This window comes from Phodopus roborovskii, unplaced genomic scaffold (genome assembly GCF_943737965.1).
Source record: "Phodopus roborovskii unplaced genomic scaffold, PHOROB, whole genome shotgun sequence".
NCBI lineage: Eukaryota > Metazoa > Chordata > Mammalia > Rodentia > Cricetidae > Phodopus > Phodopus roborovskii.
In genome coordinates this window covers 18,376,036-18,395,358 of record NW_026126407.1, presented here as the reverse complement: position 1 = coordinate 18,395,358, position 19,323 = coordinate 18,376,036, and the positions used below count along the sequence as shown (strand labels likewise).

Below are 19,323 nucleotides of genomic sequence, written 5' to 3'. Positions count from 1 at the left end.
CCTGGAGCAGCAGCAGAGAGTTCCATTGTGATTCACAAGAAGGAAGAAGAGAGCACACTGGGCATTGCAGGAAGCTTTTGAAACCTTAAACCCACCCCAGTAACACATGCTCGTCCAACAAGGCCACACTTCCAAATACCAGAGACTGATGGGACCTGGGTTCAGTGTCAGTGCCCACATGGCTGCTGACAACCGTCTGTAACTCCAGAGGCCCCTGTAATCCAACGCCCTCTTCTGCTCTATGGGCAGGACATGCGTGTGGTGCACATACATACAGGCAAAAACACTTATTCACATAAAATAAAATTAAATATTTGTTTAAGTCATAGAATTGACCTTGACCAGGTGCTTATAAGAATAGTAAAGTAAACAAGCCAGGCATTGGTGGTGCATGCCTTTAATCCCAGCAGCACTCGGGAGGTGGAGGCAGGCGGATCTCTGAGTTCGAGGCCAGCCTGGTCTACAAAGCAAGTTCTAGGACAGGCTCCAAAGCAATACAGAGAAACCCTGTCTCAAAAAATAAATAGATAGACAGACAGATAGATAGATAGATAGATAGATAGATAGATAGATAGATAGATAGATAAAAGTAAGTAAAAGAACCTGAGGGCTGGACCTAGTCACCTGCTCTGTAATTCAAGCTACACTGGAGGCCAAAACAGAAGAAATTAAAGTTCAAGGCCAGCCTGAGCTATACAGTAAATACATGGCCAGACTTGGAAATTTATCACTCTAAAGTATAGCTCAGGCCAGGCATGGTGGTGGATATCTTTTTTTATTTGTTTGTTCATTGTTTTTTTTTTTTTTCTGGACAGTTTTCTATGTGTAACAGCTCTGGCTGTCCTGGAACTTGCTTTGTAGATCAGGCCGGCCTTGAACTCACAGAGGTCTGGTAGAGGACACCTTTAATCCCAGCATTTGGGATGCAGAAGCAGGAGTATCTATGAGCTCAAAGCTAGCCTGGTCTATGCTATGAGTTCCAGGCCATCCTAGGAGATATTGTGAGACCCTGTCTCCAAATTAAAAAAAATAATAATAATAGTGTAGCTCAAAAGTAGAACACTTGCCTAACTTGCATTAGGTTCAGTCCCCAGAAACACATGTACATGCATGCGCACACACACTTTTCCTTTCAGCCTATAGAATGCACAGCCCTCCCTGAACCTTTCTCCCTGTCACACTCTCCCCTCTTGATGTCAACAGTTTCCATCTACCCTTCTTCTTGTAAGAGTTATTCTACACACATACTACTCACTTCACCTTCAACTCATGTGTTAGGTGCTTGTTATAAACTTAATACAATGATAAAAGCAGGAAACAACCTAAATAATTGACCATGTGGAACCTTTTAAAAGTTAAATCAGCAGCTTAGGAAATGGCTCATTGGGTAAGAATGCTTCCTGACTTCAAAACCCCCCATATCCATGTAAAAAAGGCAGGCCTGGCTGCACATACCTGCAACCCTAGCAATGCAGGAGGTGAAAGCAGGGATATACTGGAGTTTACTGGTTGCCAGCCTAACTCTGGGTTTATCTAGAGACCCTGTCTCTAAAGAATAAGGGATAGGGGGCTGGAGAGATGGTTCAGCAGTTAAGAGCACTGGCTATTCCTCCAAAGCTCCTGAATTCAATTCTTAGCAACCACATGGTAGCTCCCAACCATCTGTAATAAAATCCAGCTCCCACTTCTGGCCTGCAGGCATACATGCAGTCAGAACATTGTATACTTAATAAATAAATAAATAAGCAAATACATAAATAAATAGTTTTTAATAAAGAATGGTAGAACAAGACTCCCATTGATTTCTCTGGCCACCATGCACATCCTGGGTCACATGCTTCTACATATATGTACCACAACACACACCATACAATCAACTCTAATTTAGGAATTGCATCTGCTGTAGATATCAAAAACCTGGCTATGGTAGAAGCAGCTGTGCTATCTGAGACTGTATTATTCTATTGTTTCTGTCTTTTACACCTGTTTCTCCTACAGACCAAAGTGGCAACTATAATTCTAATCAGCATGTGTAAACTCCAGCAGGAAGAAAGACTGTACAAAGAAAATTGGACACAGGTCATTCACCAACTGTCTTTTTAGAGTCCAAAGGCTGACTCCAACATGCCTGTTTACATTCTGCCAGCACGGTTACCAAAGCAGAACACTGCTACTTTACCAAAGGAGAGGGAAATCAGACAAAGGTTATTCCTAGACCCAGGCTTTGCCCTGATTAGAAGTACACCATTGGCAAAGGGAAAACTCATTTGGTTTGAAAAGTTTTTCTGATTTTATATTTTGTTTCATTGAGTTGGAGGGAGGCTGTTAGGGTTCCTTGCAATCCCTGCCCAGTCCGTGTGCTTTTTAACTCAGTTTTTTGGCAGTGGTGGTGGTTGTTCTTGAGTCAGTCTTACTCTATAGCCCAGGCTATCCTGGAACTACTGTAGCCTAGGCTGGCCTCCAAATCTTAGAGATCCTCCTGTTTCAGCCTCCCAAGTTCAAGGATTACAGATGTGAGCCACCATGCCAGCCTTTGTTTTTGTTTCCTAAGAAGTTTCTCTGTGGAATCCTGCCTGGTCTGGAACTCGATATTGAGCAGGCTGGCCTCAAATGTGCAGGAAATCCCCCTGTCTAAGATTCCAGGCATCATATCCAGCTTGTAAGATCTTTTTTGTTTGTTTGTTTTGTTTTCAAGACAAAGTTTCTCTGTGTACCACTGGCTGTCCTAGAACTTACTTGGTAGACCAGACTGGCCTCAAACTCAGAGATCTGACAGGCTCTGCCTCATGAATGCTGTGCGCACTGCTGCCCAGCAAAGATCTGTTTTATAGAGATGCGGTCTTTTTTTTTTTTAAGATTCATTTATTAGGTATACATTGTTCTATCTGCATGGACAGAAGAGGGCACCAGATCTCATTATAGATGGTTGTGAGCCATCATGTGGTTGCTGGGAATTGAACTCAGGACCTCTGGAAGAGCTGCCAGTGCTCTTAACTACTCAGCCATCTCTCCATCCCTGAGGTGCTGTCTAAGTTCTTGCCAAGAGGTCAGTATAACTAACTGTCTTTAGTGTAGCCAGATAAGTTACATCTGAACAAACTGGTGCTTATTAATTATTCCTTAACAAAAGTGCCTTGTACATGGAGAGGCATGGGTTCTGACTGCTTGTTTAAATAAATTGTCCTTCAACTCGAATTATACCAAGTACACAAGAAATATCTTTATCCTTATATATGTTTGTTTACTTTAGGTAAGGACACAGACACAATCTAGGCCGTATTGATAGATGAAGATGTTGAAGGTTCTTATACACAAGAGCAATCTACAGTAAAGAATCTGACGTTGCCCTTGGCTTTTGGAAACCGAGTACCATAGCTGATAGTATTGGCTTCGGTGAAGACTCTGGGCGATATGGTATGAGTTGCATGGAAGCTGCGATCAACCACAGTTAGTCAGTCACTCAGAAAACTCTGAACATGGAAATGGGTGCGTTTCCTGATTGACACTGCTCCCTATATACTGCCACACCCTGAAGCTAGACCAATGTAGTCTTTCCAGGGGAGCACAATGTAACCTCTGCATCCAGAAACTTCCTAGACTCTGCCTTAGGCAACTCTTCCTTTGGTTGACTTTACCTATACCCTTTCTGTTCAATCACACATGGAACAGTTGTCAGCAAGTAGTATATGTGTTTCTTGTGGATTGCTGATGGTTTAGGGAAACTTCTGAACTTGCAGCTGGTATCAAAGATCAAGGCAGGGCTCAGCAGTAAAGGCACTTGCTGCTAACCTGAATGGTAGAAGGAAAGATCTCATTCCTAAAAACTGAAAAGCTGTCCTCTCTCTCTCTCTCTCTCTCTTTCACTCTCTTTCTCACACACACACTATGGTGTATATGTATGCACCCCTCAGTAAGTATTTACTTTTTTAAAAAGTATAGGCAGAAAAAAAAAAGTATAGGCAGTGTAGAGGACTGTACCATTGAGCTTTATGGCCTCAAGCTCCTCATAGAAGACTCAATGGAGGAGGCAGCATTGTGCTAGGTGGAATGTGCTAGAAAAAGAAGTAGGAAAGAGCAGGGAGAAATATTGTGTTAATAAGGGGCCCAAAGTGGACATTCTGTTTGAAGTGAGGGTCCCAGGAGCAAAAGGCACTCTTTTTGACTTCATTGTATTCATGCTCCTAGGAAGGCTGGCCGTGTTAGAACTCCATCTCCAACAGACTGAAGCAAGGTGAAGCCAGAATTTTAGAGAAAACATTTGTATATGCTGTGCCTTTCTTTAGATCAGTGGTTACTAATGACACTCACCTGAAGTTAAACAGCATCATTCCTAACAAGGATGAACACAGTTCCTCTGTAGGATACCAGAGAGAAGTAATATGTTTCAAACCAATAACAGGAATGGCTTCTAATGAGCTCCCTTTAGCCTGGTGCCATTCTAGACAAAAAGACAACCTCAGGAAAACAAAAAATCTCAACAGATAGGCAGGAATCTCAGGAGCTTGACTGAGTCCTGAAGAAGGAAACAGGATCTCAGGGGCCCTATTCTGATCACCCTGTCTTGTAAAAGTTACAGTCTTGTGCCAGTGAGATGGCTAAGTGGGGAAAGGCTCTGGTCCCCCAAGCCTGATAGTTTGGACTAAACCCCAGAGCTCACATAAAGATGGGAGGAGAGAAACTGTTGGAAATTGCCCTCTGAGCTTCAGAACCCTGCTGTGGCATGCACTTCCAGGGAGCAAGGCTGGATTTTGTACCCTTGTTCCTTTCTCTAAGTCCAGCCTCTGCTCACTGGGCTGTCTGCCATGATCACTGCAGAACATCCCAAATGAGCTGACAAACCAGGCTCTCTACAGAAGGCTAGGCATGTGGGGTAGAGGTTACCAATGAGTCAAAGGAAATGATGACATGACAGTGTTGAGACTCCTGTTGGAAAACCTTGTGACTCTTCTTGGCCCAGAATTCTAAGGTCAGTTATTGACCCTAACCATAGGAATGTTGTGTGGGCAGCTTGCCTGGTTGGGAGCAAAGAGCTATGTGTGTGTTGTATGTGATAAGCCTGGATTTCTAGCAGTTTTATGTTTATAAACCTTATTTATTTAGCTGAAATCTGAGCATGTGAAGGGTAGGTGCTCCTCAATGCTGATATAATTCCTCACAAAACTGAGCACACACCCACTGGGTCTCAAGAAGGTGGTGCACACCTTTAATTTCAGAACTCGGGAGACAGAGGCAGGAGGAACTCTAAATTTGAGGCCAGCCTGGTCGATACAGCAAGTTCCAGAATTGCCAGGGCTACACAGAAAAACCTTTTCTCAAAATAAATAAATAAATAAATAAATAAATAAATAAATAAATAAAATAAAAAATAAAGTGTACTTCTCTTTTTCAGTGAGTTTCCAGATGACCCAGGAGTGCAGTGGGACACCGAGTGTGTGGCCAGCACCCTCCTCCAATACATAGATGCCAATGGCATCAACTTGGTAAGGCAATGCCACTCTGAGTGGAAAGCCAGGGTCCCCATCCTGTCACACGGACTAGCTTCAGCTACTTTTCTTGTGGCTGCCTCCCACTCCCAGCCCTGATCCAAGCCCACTCTAAAAGGCTGTCTGCTAAACCCACTGAGGAGCAGACACACCTTCCAATATCCTTTGATCTTATGTGTGATCAAGTGAACAAGTTTTCAACCCTCAGGCCCAGAAGAGCATTTTCCAAACCATGTCCTGCTCCACCACCTTTCCCTGGCCTCCTAAAAATTCAGAACCTCAGGGACCCACAGGAGACTTTCATTGATCCAGAAAGTCTCATATCAAGTGGTTTCACAGTTACGGTATCATTCTTATTTGATCCAGAATGGGTGGTTTCCAGAGACATATAGGGATGTGCATGGGGTGGGGGAATCTGGGGATCTTACCCAGGCTTTGTGCATGATAAGCCCTAGGTCTAACAATGAGCTACATTCCCAATTCTGTGGCTATGGTGTTTAAGCCTCCATTTCAATTGTTTGAAACAGGATCTCACTGTGTAGACAAGGCTAGCCTTGAAATTCACATAGACCAAATTGCTTCTGCCTCTGCCTCTGAAGTCCTGGGATTAATCATGCCCAGCTAGCCTCCACTTATTTTTATATTATTTATTTATTTGGTTTTTTGAGATAGGGTTTCCACCTGTGTAGCCCTGGCTGTCCTGAAACTCACTCTGTAGTCCAGGCTGGTCTCAGATTCACAGAGATCTGCCTGCCTCTGCCTCCCAAGTGCTGGGATTAAAGGTGTGAGCCACCATCCCACACTAGCCCCCATTTCTGTTAGAAAAAAGAAATAAGGATTAAAAACCTGCTTCCATAGGGGTTGGGTTGGAGAGATGGCTCAGTGTTTAAGAGCACTGGCTGTTCTTCCAGAGGTCCTGAGTTCAAATCCCAGAAACCACCTCCTGGCCTGCAGGCATACAGAACGCTGTATGCATACTACATCTTAAAAAATAATAACCTGCTTATTTTTAAAAAAAAGTCATACTCACTTTATAAGGAAAATTTCAGTCACCATTAGATCAGTAATGGAAATTCACATTTGCTTGCAAAGGTGGACAAAGCCATCTCAGCTTTCTTAGGGTTGGCTCGGGTTTTGTTAAAAGACAGAGCCTGCTGGTTAGGAAGCTGATTGGACTTTTCATTCAGTCAATGACCCATTCGTTGAATGAATGGATACATCAGACCTTTTTTTTTTTTTTAAGATTCTTTTTCCCTTTTTGTGATTTGTATATGTGAGTATATGTGTGCCACATGTATGCAGGAGCTCATGGAGGACAGAAGAGGGTTGGGTCCCCTGAGACTAGAGTTACAGGTGGTTGTCTGGGTATCCAGGAAGAACAGTAAGCACTCTTAACCACCAAGCCATCTTTTTGCCTCTCAGCATCCTGCTTTCTTATGGCAGTGGCTTTCCAAGGACTAAGCCGATCCTAGTCCTCATCATAGTGTGTTAGAACTGTTGTTCATTACCACCCACTCCATTTGTAGGGGAAATTCTTCATTCCAAACTTGGAAGTCATGGCCTTTCTTGATCTGGCCCTTATGTCCGAACACAGGTGAATAGGTTTGTCCTCATTTTAGGGGCTGGGTATCTTTTACAGCAGCAGGGGGTGGGGAGGATTCTGAGCAGAGTGCAGGATTACAGGCATAAGCTACATGTCCCATTTTTTCCTTCTTCCTCCATCTTCAAATGAATCCTGTCAATTTCTGCTTCTTGCCATATGGCCTTTTCCTCGGACCCTTTTGTGCCCCCTTTTAAGGACCACTGTGATTACATTGAGCCCACCAGCCCATGCAGAATAATCTCTCCATCTTTAAATCCTTAATAACACTGCAAAATCCCTTTTGCTACTCGAAGTAACGAGTCAGGTTCCAGGGAAACAGGACATGTGTAGCAAATGCGTATTAAGTCCACAGAGCAGCTGTACTCTCCACAGCCTTCATTCACACGGGATGGGAGGATCCAATAACCATCCTAGTGATGACTTTTTACAGGTCCTAAGTTTCACACTGGTTGAGTCTAGAGATTTGCTGGTGGCTATGGGGAAACACAAATATGTTATTTTAGTAGTAAAACCCACTTCTGATGCCTGGCCCTAGAAAAAATTCCTGAAAAGAGCAACCAACTCCAGGGAGCACTTTGAGTCTTTCTTCTTCTTCTCCTCCTCCTCTTCCTATTTCTTTCTTTCTTTCTTTTGTTTTTTGAGACAGGGTTTCTCTGTGTAATAGTCCTGGCTGTCCTGGAATTCCCTTTGTAGACCGGGCTGGCCTCAAACTCATTGAAATCCCACTGCTTCTAACTCTCAAATGCTGCCATTAAAGGCATATGCCACCACCGATGAGCACAGGGATACTTTGTGATGATGGTTTGAGACCAATCAATGGGAGGAGGAGGATGGCAGAAATCTTCTGAGCTTCAGGGCTGGGGTTCTAACCCAGTGTGTGAGTGCTTGCCTAGTATGCCAGGTGCCCTGAATTCCAGCAATGCAAAAACCAAGAAAGAAAGAAAACTGCTTCTTAGTCTTAGCAAAGGGGAACATTTATCTGGGCCATAAAGCCCTTCTTCTTGTCATCATGAGACTGTCTAGGAATGCCCTGAATGGCACTAATGCTCCATGCTGCTCCTGAAGAAGGAGACCCAGCTATCATGATAGCCAAGGCCTATCCAGTGTAAAAAGAAAAACCAAGCCTGGTGTATTGGTACAGGTCTGTAATCTCATCACCTGGGAGGTAGAGGCAGAGAGACCAGGAGTTTATGGCCAGCTTCAACGACACAGAGTTCAAGGCAAGGCTGGGGTACTTGAGATATCTCAAAAGAAAAAAAAAATCATAATCCCAAAAGAAACAGAGCAAGAGTGAATCTTTCCCCAGGTTACCCTAATTCCAGTTCTAACCCCTTCAATGGTGCAAGGACGCTTTCTGTCCTTGGGGACAGCCCTTCTCTTTCTATCACTCTTTAACCAGCCATCCCTAGTCCCTTTCCTGAATCCTTGTTTTCTTGTTTTTTCTATGATTCATATTGAAGGCACCGTGCAGATGGAACCAGAAGCAGCCTAAGTCAGACAGACTTCTGTGAGCTTGACCCCGGGACGTTGTAGTTGTGGTATGGCATGAGGAAAGGAACCCCAGTGAATCAGGCTGCATCCACCGAAAAAATTCCTAGGCAGCAGCCAGCCAATGAGTGTGCTAGTAAGTGGCCAGGCAGATAAGAAACAAATACCTATTGAGACAAGTTTTCATGTGTCCCAGACTAGCCTCAAACTTACTGTGGCTCAAAGATGACCCTAAATTTCTGAGTCTCGTGCCTCTCTCTCCCAGGAACTGGGTTTACATATACCCACCCTCACAGCAAGCTTATGCAGTGCTAATTTACAAACCCTCCCTGGTCTTCATGCTTGCTAGGCAAGTTCTGCCAACTAAGCCACATCCCCAGCTTACAGCAAAGGTATCCCGAGCCTCAGAGACATCACAGTCAGTAATGAATTGCCTTGCAAGCATGAGGACTTGAGTTTGATCTCCAGAGCCCATGTTGGCAACACAAAAGCCAGGCCTGGTGCTGTGTGTTTATGATCCCAGCACTGGGGAAATAGAGACAGGCAGATCCCTAGGGCTCCCTGGCCTGCCAGACTAGCTTGATCAGCAAGCTCCAGGCAAGTGAGAGAGACCCTGTCTCAAAAACAAAGCAGACAGTTCCCGGGGAGCAGCACCTGCAGTTCTTCTCTGGTCTCCAAGGGGCACACACTTGCACACACACAAAGATTCTGAACACAAGTTTCTGTCGTGGGGCAGATCACACTCTGCTCTATCTACTGCCAGGAACAAGTGTGAACCACACACCGACAGTCACCGCACATAGCTCTGTCTGCTCGGGCTACTTCAGCTGCTCACAATTTGATAAATTTCAGGTTCCTACGGACGCAGGCCTTTAATCCCAGCACTCAGGAGGCAGAAGCAGGCAGATCTCTGTGAGTTTGAGGCCAGCTTGGTCTACAGAGTGAATTCCAGGACAGCCAGGGCCGTTACACAGAGAAACCCTGTCTCTAAAAACAAAAACAAGCCCCCCCCAAAAGAGAGAGATTCAGGTTCCGATCTTTCCTTCTGCACAGGAACGGTGAGGGCCCCTTTAAAGTGAGGCAGTGGAGAAACCATTCAACAGCTCTGAGTGAGCCCTTCCTCCTGGGTCTGTCCTACAGGTGGTGACTTTTGATGCAGAAGGAGTCAGTGGTCACAGCAACCATATTGCTTTGCACAAAGCTGTGAGGTATGCTTCTGTGGGCGATGGAAGTGGGAAAGGTTTCTCCATTTGTCCCAGGGTCACAGTCACTAAAACACCTTCCCTGCCTGTTTTCTGAGCCCCAGAAAAGGTCCTCTTTTGTCACCATGCAGGCATTGTTGCCCTATTGCTCACCTCTCCATGTCTTGTTTTTATTTTAACATGTACGCTGTTTGCCTTCATGTATGCCTGAGTAACATGCCTTGTCCACAGAGGCCAGATGTTGTCAGATCCCTCAGGGACTAGAGTTTCAGGTGGTTGTGAGCCTTTGTGTGGGTGCTGGGAATTGAACCTGGGTCATCTGGAAGAATAGCCAGTGCTGTAAACCATCTCCCCAGCCCCACATCCTCTTTATGAGAACTCCCACAAGTCTTAGTAGAAGAAGAAATGACTGTCTCCTAAATTTTTTATTTTTTAGGGTTTTTATTTTCAAATTTTATTTATTTATTGAGTATTGTATAGACATATTGTGTTTTCTAAATGTTTTTATTTGCCTAGCAAAGAGGTGGTGGCTCATGTCTTTAATCCCAGTACTAGGAGGCAGAGGCAGTCGGATCTCTGAGAGTTCAAGGCCAGCCTGGCTTACATAGTGTAGCCCAGGGTGACAGAAAGAAACCCTGACTTGAAATAACAAAACAAAATTTTTATTGGTCTACATTAAATATACATGATAGTGGGTTTCTCATAATTTTCAGACATGTGTATGATATGTTTTGATCATATTCATTCTCCATTGTTCTCTATTTCCCTTCCCTAGGATAAGTGACTGACTGTCCTTCCTTCCTCTGTGTGTGTGTGTGTGTGTGTCTGTGTGTCTGTGTGTCTCTGTGTGTTGTGTTCCATTAGGGTGCTTACAGGAGCATGGGAAAGAGGGCATTTACAGGAGCTCATGCACCTTACCAATGGCTACACCACTGAAGAAAATGTTTCTCCTGCCCCAGCAGTCATTAACTACCTATAGACCCTTGGGGAGGGGTGGTGGGGGTTTATATTCATTTCTATTGTTGTTTGGTTTTGTTTTTGAAACAGGGTCTTACTATGTAGTTCTGGCTGGTCTAGAACTTACTATGTAGACCAGGCTGGCCTCAAACTTACAATGAACCTCAGGTCTGTGCTTCTTGATGCTGGGATTACAAGTATGTACCTGTCCAGCTTAACAGTTGAGTTCTACTTTTGCCCCCTGGATACAAATGGGGAAACTGATTCTATTTCCCTTTTTACTTTGGCCACGGAAACTTGACAGGCCAGATCCTCAGCCCTCTAAGCGAACGAAGGAGACTCCAGGAGTGAGACCTGTGGACCAGCACACCCAGTTTTCGTGTCTTCATCCCTCCTCCTCATTGATGTTCTGTTAAGTTTCTCCTAAGCTGTTCCCAGGCTTTTGCTTTGTTTTGGTTTTTGGAGGAAGATGATGATGTGCATAATATGACATCCCAAATGTCTGCCTGTTAACATGCCTATTGTCCTAGCATTTGGGAGACTGTGGCAGGATGGTCTTGGCATCAGGCATTCTAAGCCAAAAGCAAGACTTTCTCAAAAAAAAAAAAAAAAAAAAAAAAAAAAAAAAAAAACCCTATATTTTCCAGCACCATCCTATTTTATTGACATTTGTGTTCATATTACCAGTAAAACCAAAATGGAGCCTCAACAATGGTGCCTGACCTAGGTCAAACCAGCAAATGTGTTCCTTATCCTCCAGCGAATACTTATGCAGAGTGCAGGTCTTGTCCTAGCTACTGAGGAAGGAAAGGGGCACTGGGAAGTCTTGCTTTCCTGCTTCCAAACATGCTCACCACTCTGTCTGAAGCGTTCAACATTATGAAGTTGGAAATGACTTCACTGGTCATGGAGTGCAACCATCTCATTTAATTGGCAGAGAGGAGGATTGCCTAATGCAAGACTCAACTCTCAACAGTAGCGGAGACAGGACTAGAACTCAATCATCTTGCATCTCCCTTCACTAGGTGCCTCCTCTGGATGCACATGAAGGCAGACCCAACTTGATGGCTCCCAGCCTCATCTTTAATTGTATGCAACTTTGGAAAATACTCGAAATTAGTACTCATATTTTCTTCCCAGACAGTTAATCCTGATTTTTTTTTTTTTTTGAGGCCACACTTTTCTCTTGTAAAAAAAATCATTCATTTCCTGGCCCAACAGAGGCCATGGATACAGCTCTGTGGTAACAGCTACATTAGGTTCATTCATAGCTAAGAAAGCCATACCACAGATTTCAATAGAAGATGGAATTTTTCAGTGAAGATACACAAAAAAGTATACATCCCGGGAATGGATGTTAGCCAAAGTGGAAAGCAAGCCATTGTTGGGTAGGAACACCGGCTCCACTTCATTCCAGGTCCACACAGAGCCATATATTTGTACCCAAGTATTCACCAGAAAAATGGTCAGGTCGGGCAGGGCACCTGAGTGGGACTTGGTTAGTTCCATCCGTGCCTGTGGTGTTTGTTTTTTGTCAACTTGACGCAGGCTGGAGTCATCTGGGAAGGTTTAAAAAAGGTCTCCATCAGATTGGCCTGTAGGAAAGCCTGTGGGGCATTTTCCTCATTGATGATTGGTGTAGGACATCCCAGCCCACTGTGGGTGGTGCCCCCTATGGCAGGTGGTCCTGGGGTGTGCAAGAAAGCAGGCTGAGCAAGCCAAAAGTAGCAAGACCAGTAAGCAGTGCCCCCCCCCATGCCCTCTGCTTCAGTCCCCGCCTCTGGGGTCCTGTTTGAGGGCTTTTTGTTTGGTTGGTTGGTTTTGTTTTTTGAGACAGGGTTTCTTTGTGTAACAGCCCTGGCTATCCTGGAACTCACTCTGTAGACCAGGCTAGCCTCAAACTCACAGAGATCCACCTGCCTCTGCCTCCTGAGTGCTGGGATTATAAGTCACCATCACCACTGCCCAGCCCTGCTTGAGTTCTTGACCTGAGTGATAGTGATCTGGGAGTTTTTAGATGAAATAAACTTTTCCTCCCAAAGTTGCTTTTGGTCATGGTTTTTATCACAGCAACAGAAAGCAAACCAGGACACTAGTTAACACTGAAATGGGGCATAGGGAGGGAACTTAAGGGCACAGCTTTCTGCAAACAGGCCTCCTGCAGTTGGCATTTCTTCAGATGCAGGAGTGCCATGGGCTCTCAGTTGATGAATCCTCTCTGCTCCAATGTGGCTCCGCACTCCAGATAAAGCAACAACACGCAGGCATGCTGACCAGCTACACCCTCCTCCTGTCTGCTACACCCATCAGACTTCACCTTTCTTTGTCTTCACCTGCCGTTGCCCTTCTGTGGTATTTGTCCCTGCCACTCATCAAAATGCTGCTTTGACATTGACTTGCTGACACTGGCTGATGTTCCCAGGTAACACTGGTCATCTCTCAGTCTCTTCCTGTCTTCCTTCCCACCCGAGGTCCCTCGGTGTCCCTGTTCCCAGGGCTCCCTTCCCAGCCCCACTCAGTAAAGTTCTTCAAGGGTTGTGAGGGCTGTGAATGTGATTCCCGCATGTGGTCCTCCAATGCTCACTCACCTTTGTACCGGTGCATCTGCCTCCAAGTCAGACTGTCCCCAGGCTCTGCCCAGAGTGCAGAATCCCAGAAACCTCTTTCAGGGTTTTCTGCTTCTTAGGGTCCCCATGCATTTATCAACTCTCTTTTGACTCCTTCACTTTGACCCCTAGCCCTGAGCCCTTGTGTGTGTGTGTGTGTGTGTGTGTGTGTGTGTGTGTGTGTGTGTGTCTCCATCTGTGTCCCCTGTTCTGATACCAAAGCCAGGAAGCAATCCAGAGATGACTGGTGTTGGTGTTGGATTTACTGTGCCCCTCTTTGCAGTAGTAAACTCAGAACAACTTTTACTGTCAGACAATGGGAGTGAGGGGGTCACTAGGGGAGAAATACCAATTAACCTGTTCAAACATTCTTTCACCATACTCACATGATATATATTTTTTTTTCCTGAGACAGGGTTTCTTTGTGTAATAGCTCTGATGCCTTTGCCACCTGAGTGTGTAATTTCTTTCTTTGTTTCTTTTTGTTTTTTCAAGACATTTTTTTCTGCATAGCCCTGGATGTCCTGGGACTCACTATGTAGACTACTCTGATCTTAAACTCAGAGATCTTCCTGCCTCTGACTCCTGAGTGCTGGGATTAAAGGCGTGCACCACCAAGCCCAATTAACTCATGTTATAATTTCAAGAGAAAATATTTGAGGATAGTTACCCTCATCTCTAATGAGTAAAACTTGGGTCAGATTGTTCCTTAAGCCATACAGCAGCTTCTGGACTAAGCTGAGTGGGAAAGAAATGCCCATTCTGGTCCCCTCAGCAATAGCCAGGGGTGTGGAATCCTGTATATTTAGATGTTGGTTTATACAACAGAAACCGCAGGGAGCCTTTGTGTTTGGTTGGGACACGGCCACACAGGCCTTGCTCTGAAGGTTCCTCTTGTTAACACAGAAGAGTAGGTGACTCGTGCCCTCTCTAATGTTTGTCTTCTCCACCTTCCAGGGCCCTACACTCAGGAGGGAAGCTGCCTAATGGTAAGGAAGGCCTGGTTTTATTGCAAATAGACAACAGTTACTATCCCTTTAAGAAATTTGCCAAGGAAATTTACAAGTATTGTCAGAAATCTATGGATTTCTATGTATCTGTCGATTTCACAACCTGGGATCAAAATTATTCAAGGAGATGCTGGAGACATGGCTACCCAATTAAGAGTATTTACTAGCTTTACAGAAGACTTGGGTTCATTTCCCTGCATCCATATCAGGCATCCAGGCATCCAGTTCCCGGGACACCAGACACAAATGTGGTGCACATAAACTCATGCAAACAAACACAGACACACACACACACACACACACACACACACGGAAAAAAGGGCATCTGTACTGAACATGCAGATTCTTTTCTCCTCATTGGACCCTAGTGTTAGTACTCAGGCATCAGTACTGGCCTGCCCTTAGGGTTCTGACAGGATATGCCCTCAGCTGCAGCCACTAAGAGCACTACTTGTGCACATTCACTATGTTCCCTTTGAAAGGGCCCTGCCTGCCTTTCATCCTTCTCTCTATTTCCCTGTCTGTTCCCCTTCTCTTTCTCCCTTTCCCTGCCTCTCTCTCTCCCCCTCTTTTCTTTCTCCTCTCTCCTTCTGTCTCTGGAAGCCAGTCTGCCCCCTTCCCTTTCCCCTTTTTATGATCCCTTTCCCTAATAAAAACTCCTCTGCTTGAACCCTGTTGCATGGCATCTTTCTCTCGAACACCACTTTTCTTAAATTACAACACCTAGACAATTAGATCTAGCAACTATTTCCATGGCATTTACCTTATATCAGGGATTATAAGTAACCTAGAAGTGATCTAACATATACAAGAGGGTGTGAATAGGCTCTATGTAAATCTTGTGTCATTTAATAGAAGAGACTTGAGCATCCATTGAAGTATCGCTGCAGACTGAAGGGCACCTCTACACAGAGCAGCCCTAGACTGTGCAAGTGTTGGGAGGTGGGCCACTCTCCCTGACTCAGGCAGGTGTGTGTGACAGGTTCAGACTGTATCACTACCAAGTGTTCTATGTGGTTTCCTCCCAGAGAAGGTAGCGCTTTTCCACTCCTGGCATTTTGTTAGTCTGCACAAACTCACCTCCCACCACCCACTTAATTAGGGTGTTATAAGTGCCTCACAAGTTCCTTATAAATTGATGACTTTGAAATAGTAACACTTTCAGGGGCTGGAGAGATGGCTCAGCAGTTAAGAGCACTGGCTGCTCTTCCAGAGGTCCTGAGTTCAATTCTCAGCATCCACAACCATTAATACTGAGATATGATGCCCTCATCTGGCTTGCAAGCATATGTGTAGACAGAACACTCATACATAAAACAAACAAAAAACACAAAATAAATAATTTTTTTAAAAAAAGGGAAGAAATAGTAACACTTTCTAAACCCCTCTGAAGCACAGGGCCCCACCAGCCATTCACTGCCTGAGAGGCATAGGACCACACTGACCATTCACTGCCTGGGAGGCATGGGACCACACTGGCCATTCACTGCCTGAGAGGCATAGGACCACACTGGCCATTCACTGCCTGGGAGGCATGGGACCACACTGGCCATTCACTGCCTTCTCTGAGCAAGTTCTGGCCTGGCCTGCCTGCCTCACCAGGGCGACACGAGATCTAACAGTGAAACATAAGTGATGTGTGCTGTCTTCACAGGCTGTGAGGTCTTAGGAGCACAGGTGTGTCCCCCTTGTGAGACGGGCAGGCTCTACACTATCAACACTACTTTAGCGACTAGGAAGCTAAAATCCAGGGCAGTTAAGGGACTTTCCACACCAATTTTTTTTTTTTCAGAGACAGGTTCTCACCCTGAAGCCCAGGCTTACCTCAAACTTGCTATGTAACCCAGGCTTGCCTCTGACTCATGGCAGTCCACCTGTCTCTGACTTCCAAGTACTGGGATTACTGGTGAATACCACCACACCCAGCACCTCATGTCAGAGCAAAGCTGAAATGAGTCTTTGGCCTCCTGACTCAGAAATTCCTGTCTCCATCATCTTCTCTCCACCCTCCAGCAGTCCCCTTCCTCTTACAGTGACACTGACACAATGGGTGGGGAGCTTCTGTGGCCCTGCCACTCTTCCCATGTGGGGGAATACTGTCAAAGAGCAGGTCAGGTGCCACAAGGTACCTAGCAGCCGGAGAGCAACTGCTCTGCCCTCCGTGAGCCACCTGAAGAGGGAGGTTGCTCATGGCTGAGAGCAACCACGTGATGCCATCTGCCACCCCTCCTCGCCCAGGGTGCTCTGTACTCACTCTGCAGTCTGTGAATATGCTACGGAAGTACCTCTACCCCCTGGATCTGCTCTGGTCTCTACTCTCGCCCCAGGATGTCCTCTTCATGCTCACCAGCAAAGAAGTGGCACAGGCCAAGGTAAGGACTGTACTTCCTGGACACTTCGCTGCGGACCCAGCCTCAGGATCCCTTGGCTCCTCAAAGCCCTGCCACCTGCAAAGCCCCCTGCACAGGGACAAGGCCTGCTCTGCTTGCTAGACTATTTCAGCTACGCCTCACAGGCATACATTTTCAATCACGGGCTTTTTTTTTTTTTTTTTTTTTGATTATAAAAACTTTAAATAAATGGCACATGTTCATTTTAGGAAACTCAGAAATACATAACAGTATCAGTAAAATAAAAAAAAAATGAGGGACTGGAGAGATAGTTCCGTGGTTAGGAGCACTTGATGCTCTTACAGGGGACCTGGGTTCAGTTCCCTGCACCCACACTGAGCAGCCCATAACCATCTGAGACTCCAGTTCCAGGGGATCTGTCACCTTCTTCTGGCCTCCATGGGCACTGTACATAAGGGGTGCACATACATGTACTCAAGCACACACATACATATAAAATAAACCTTTTGTTTTAAAGCTGGCAGTGGGTCAGGTGACTCATTAGAGTTGGGGTGGGGGACTGTGAGTTGATGTGCCCTGCTCTGATGAGAAGGGAAAATGTAACAATAACAGCTGGAGAGGAAGTTTCCATCTTTGGTCCTCTCTGATTTTTTTCCAGAAAGCCATGTCCTGCCACCACAGTCAGCTCCTCTGGTTCCGCCGACTCTACATCGCCTTCTCTAGATACTTGAGAGTCAACTCACTGCAGTTCCTCTGAAGCCAAGAAGAATTTTCAGATCTTCAGAGCAAAAGAGAGAAACAAACCAAGAAGTCCCTGGGCTTGACTTTGGGCTGGCTCATCTCTTTATCCCCAGGGCTACAGGTCCCAATAAAGCAGCCTTTGACACAAAAACTGCACCAACACAATAATAGCTACCTCACTAATTTACCAGTTCTTGTGAAAAATAGTAGCATGATAACAGAATGTATATCAAACATCTAGCCAAGCCTGGGCAGGTTGCCTTTACCGTAATTGAATGTAAAGGTGCCTTAAAAATAGTCCCCAGATGGGATTTTTACATTGCTTCCAAAGTAGGCTGTTTTGGTCAGTCTTCTGTTTCTGTGACAAGGGTTTCTGTAGACTTGAGGTTTACTTAGCTCACATTTCTGCAGGCTGCAGAGTCTAAGAGCATGGCAGCCTCTGCATCACAGCTGGGGGGGGGGGCTTCTCAAAGACAAAGGCAGTCACTGGGACATAGAGCAAGTGAGCCAGAGAGCACTCCTTTAGAACAAAGCCACACCTACATGTGACCCAGTCACCTGCAAAAGGTCTCATCTCCCAACACCACCACCAGCGTGAGTTCTGTGGACATGGCCAAACCATGACACAGGTTACACACACACACACACACACACACACACACACACACACACACACACACAGAGAGAGAGAGAGAGAGAGAGAGAGAGAGAAACCAGGTGGTTCAACCATACTTCCTTGGGTTTTGTTTGTTTGTTTGCGGCCTGCTTCCCAGAACTTTAGTCTAGGAAAGCTGTACTTTATCACCGTGGTACTGATGTGTGTCCTCCCTTTGAGAAGCCAATAAACATCTTGGTTCTCTGCCTTTTGAAAGTAGGAGCTGTGCAAATACCTTTAATCCAAGAACTGGGGAGGCAGAGGCAGGTGGATCTCTGTGAGTTCAAGTTTCAGGACAGCCAGAGCTTTGGAGATAGTCTGTCTCCTGTCTTGAAAAGGAAAAAGTAGGAAACAGAGAAAAGACAAACCTGGAACTGTTTTTTAAGCACTGAAGAATCTGATGTCAACAGGGTTAGTGGTGGTGCACACCTTTATTTAATCCCAGAACTGGGGAGGCAGAGCTGGGTGGATCTCTGAGTTTGAGGACAGCCTGGTCTACAGAGCCAGTTCTAGGACAGCCAGGACTACATAGAGAAACCCTGTCTCAAAATACAAACAAACAAAAAAAGAATCTGCTGTAGCCAAGCACAGTGGCACATATCTAAAACTCCAGCATTCAGCAGGCAGACAGAATTACTGGAAATGTGAGGGCAGCTGTGACTACATGTGAAAATGCCATAATGAAGCCATTAATTAATATGCTAACTTAAGAGTAATTAAAATGCATACATATGCATATATACAGTATTGAAAGATCTTTGTTGGGTTTAAGAGGGCACTGAGATGGACTGTCCTGTGGGTAGGAAATTTATTAGAAGAGTTATTAACACTATGGGCAGACAGACATGAGAACTTGTCCCAAAAAACACAAAACAAAACAAAGACATAAAAACCACTATTCTAAGCCAGACATGACCATGCACACCTTTAATCCCAGCACTGGTGGATCTCTGTGCATTCCAGCCACTGTGTAGCTGACTCAGAGAGTCAGCCAATGCTATACAGTGAGAGTCTCAAAAAACAAACACAGCCTGGGCATGGTGGCACACACCTTTAATTCAGGAGAAGCAGGTGGATCTCTGTATGAGGCCAGCCTGGTCTATATAGTGAGTTCCAAGACAGCACATCTCAAATAAACAAATTATAGATATCCCAATAGGATAGAGTATCATAAAACTGTTTTTAAATAAAGCAATATATCCACAAGTAAAAATCTATCAGGCACAT

The 19,323-nt window shown here is 45.2% G+C and overlaps 1 protein-coding gene across 1 annotated transcript in view; it reads left to right on the top strand.

Annotated features, from left to right (window-relative positions):
• Pigl (phosphatidylinositol glycan anchor biosynthesis class L) overlaps nucleotides 1–17,914 on the top strand; it is a 54,385-nt gene extending 36,471 nt beyond the window's left edge. The window contains exons 3-7 of the mRNA XM_051180444.1: nucleotides 5,390–5,480; nucleotides 9,715–9,782; nucleotides 14,297–14,328; nucleotides 16,588–16,721; nucleotides 17,359–17,914. Coding sequence (XP_051036401.1) covers nucleotides 5,390–5,480; nucleotides 9,715–9,782; nucleotides 14,297–14,328; nucleotides 16,588–16,721; nucleotides 17,359–17,457 — 424 coding nt within the window. The 3' untranslated portion in view covers nucleotides 17,458–17,914. The remainder of the gene's footprint in view (nucleotides 1–5,389; nucleotides 5,481–9,714; nucleotides 9,783–14,296; nucleotides 14,329–16,587; nucleotides 16,722–17,358) is intronic.
• The last annotated feature ends 1,409 nt before the right edge of the window (nucleotides 17,915–19,323 follow it).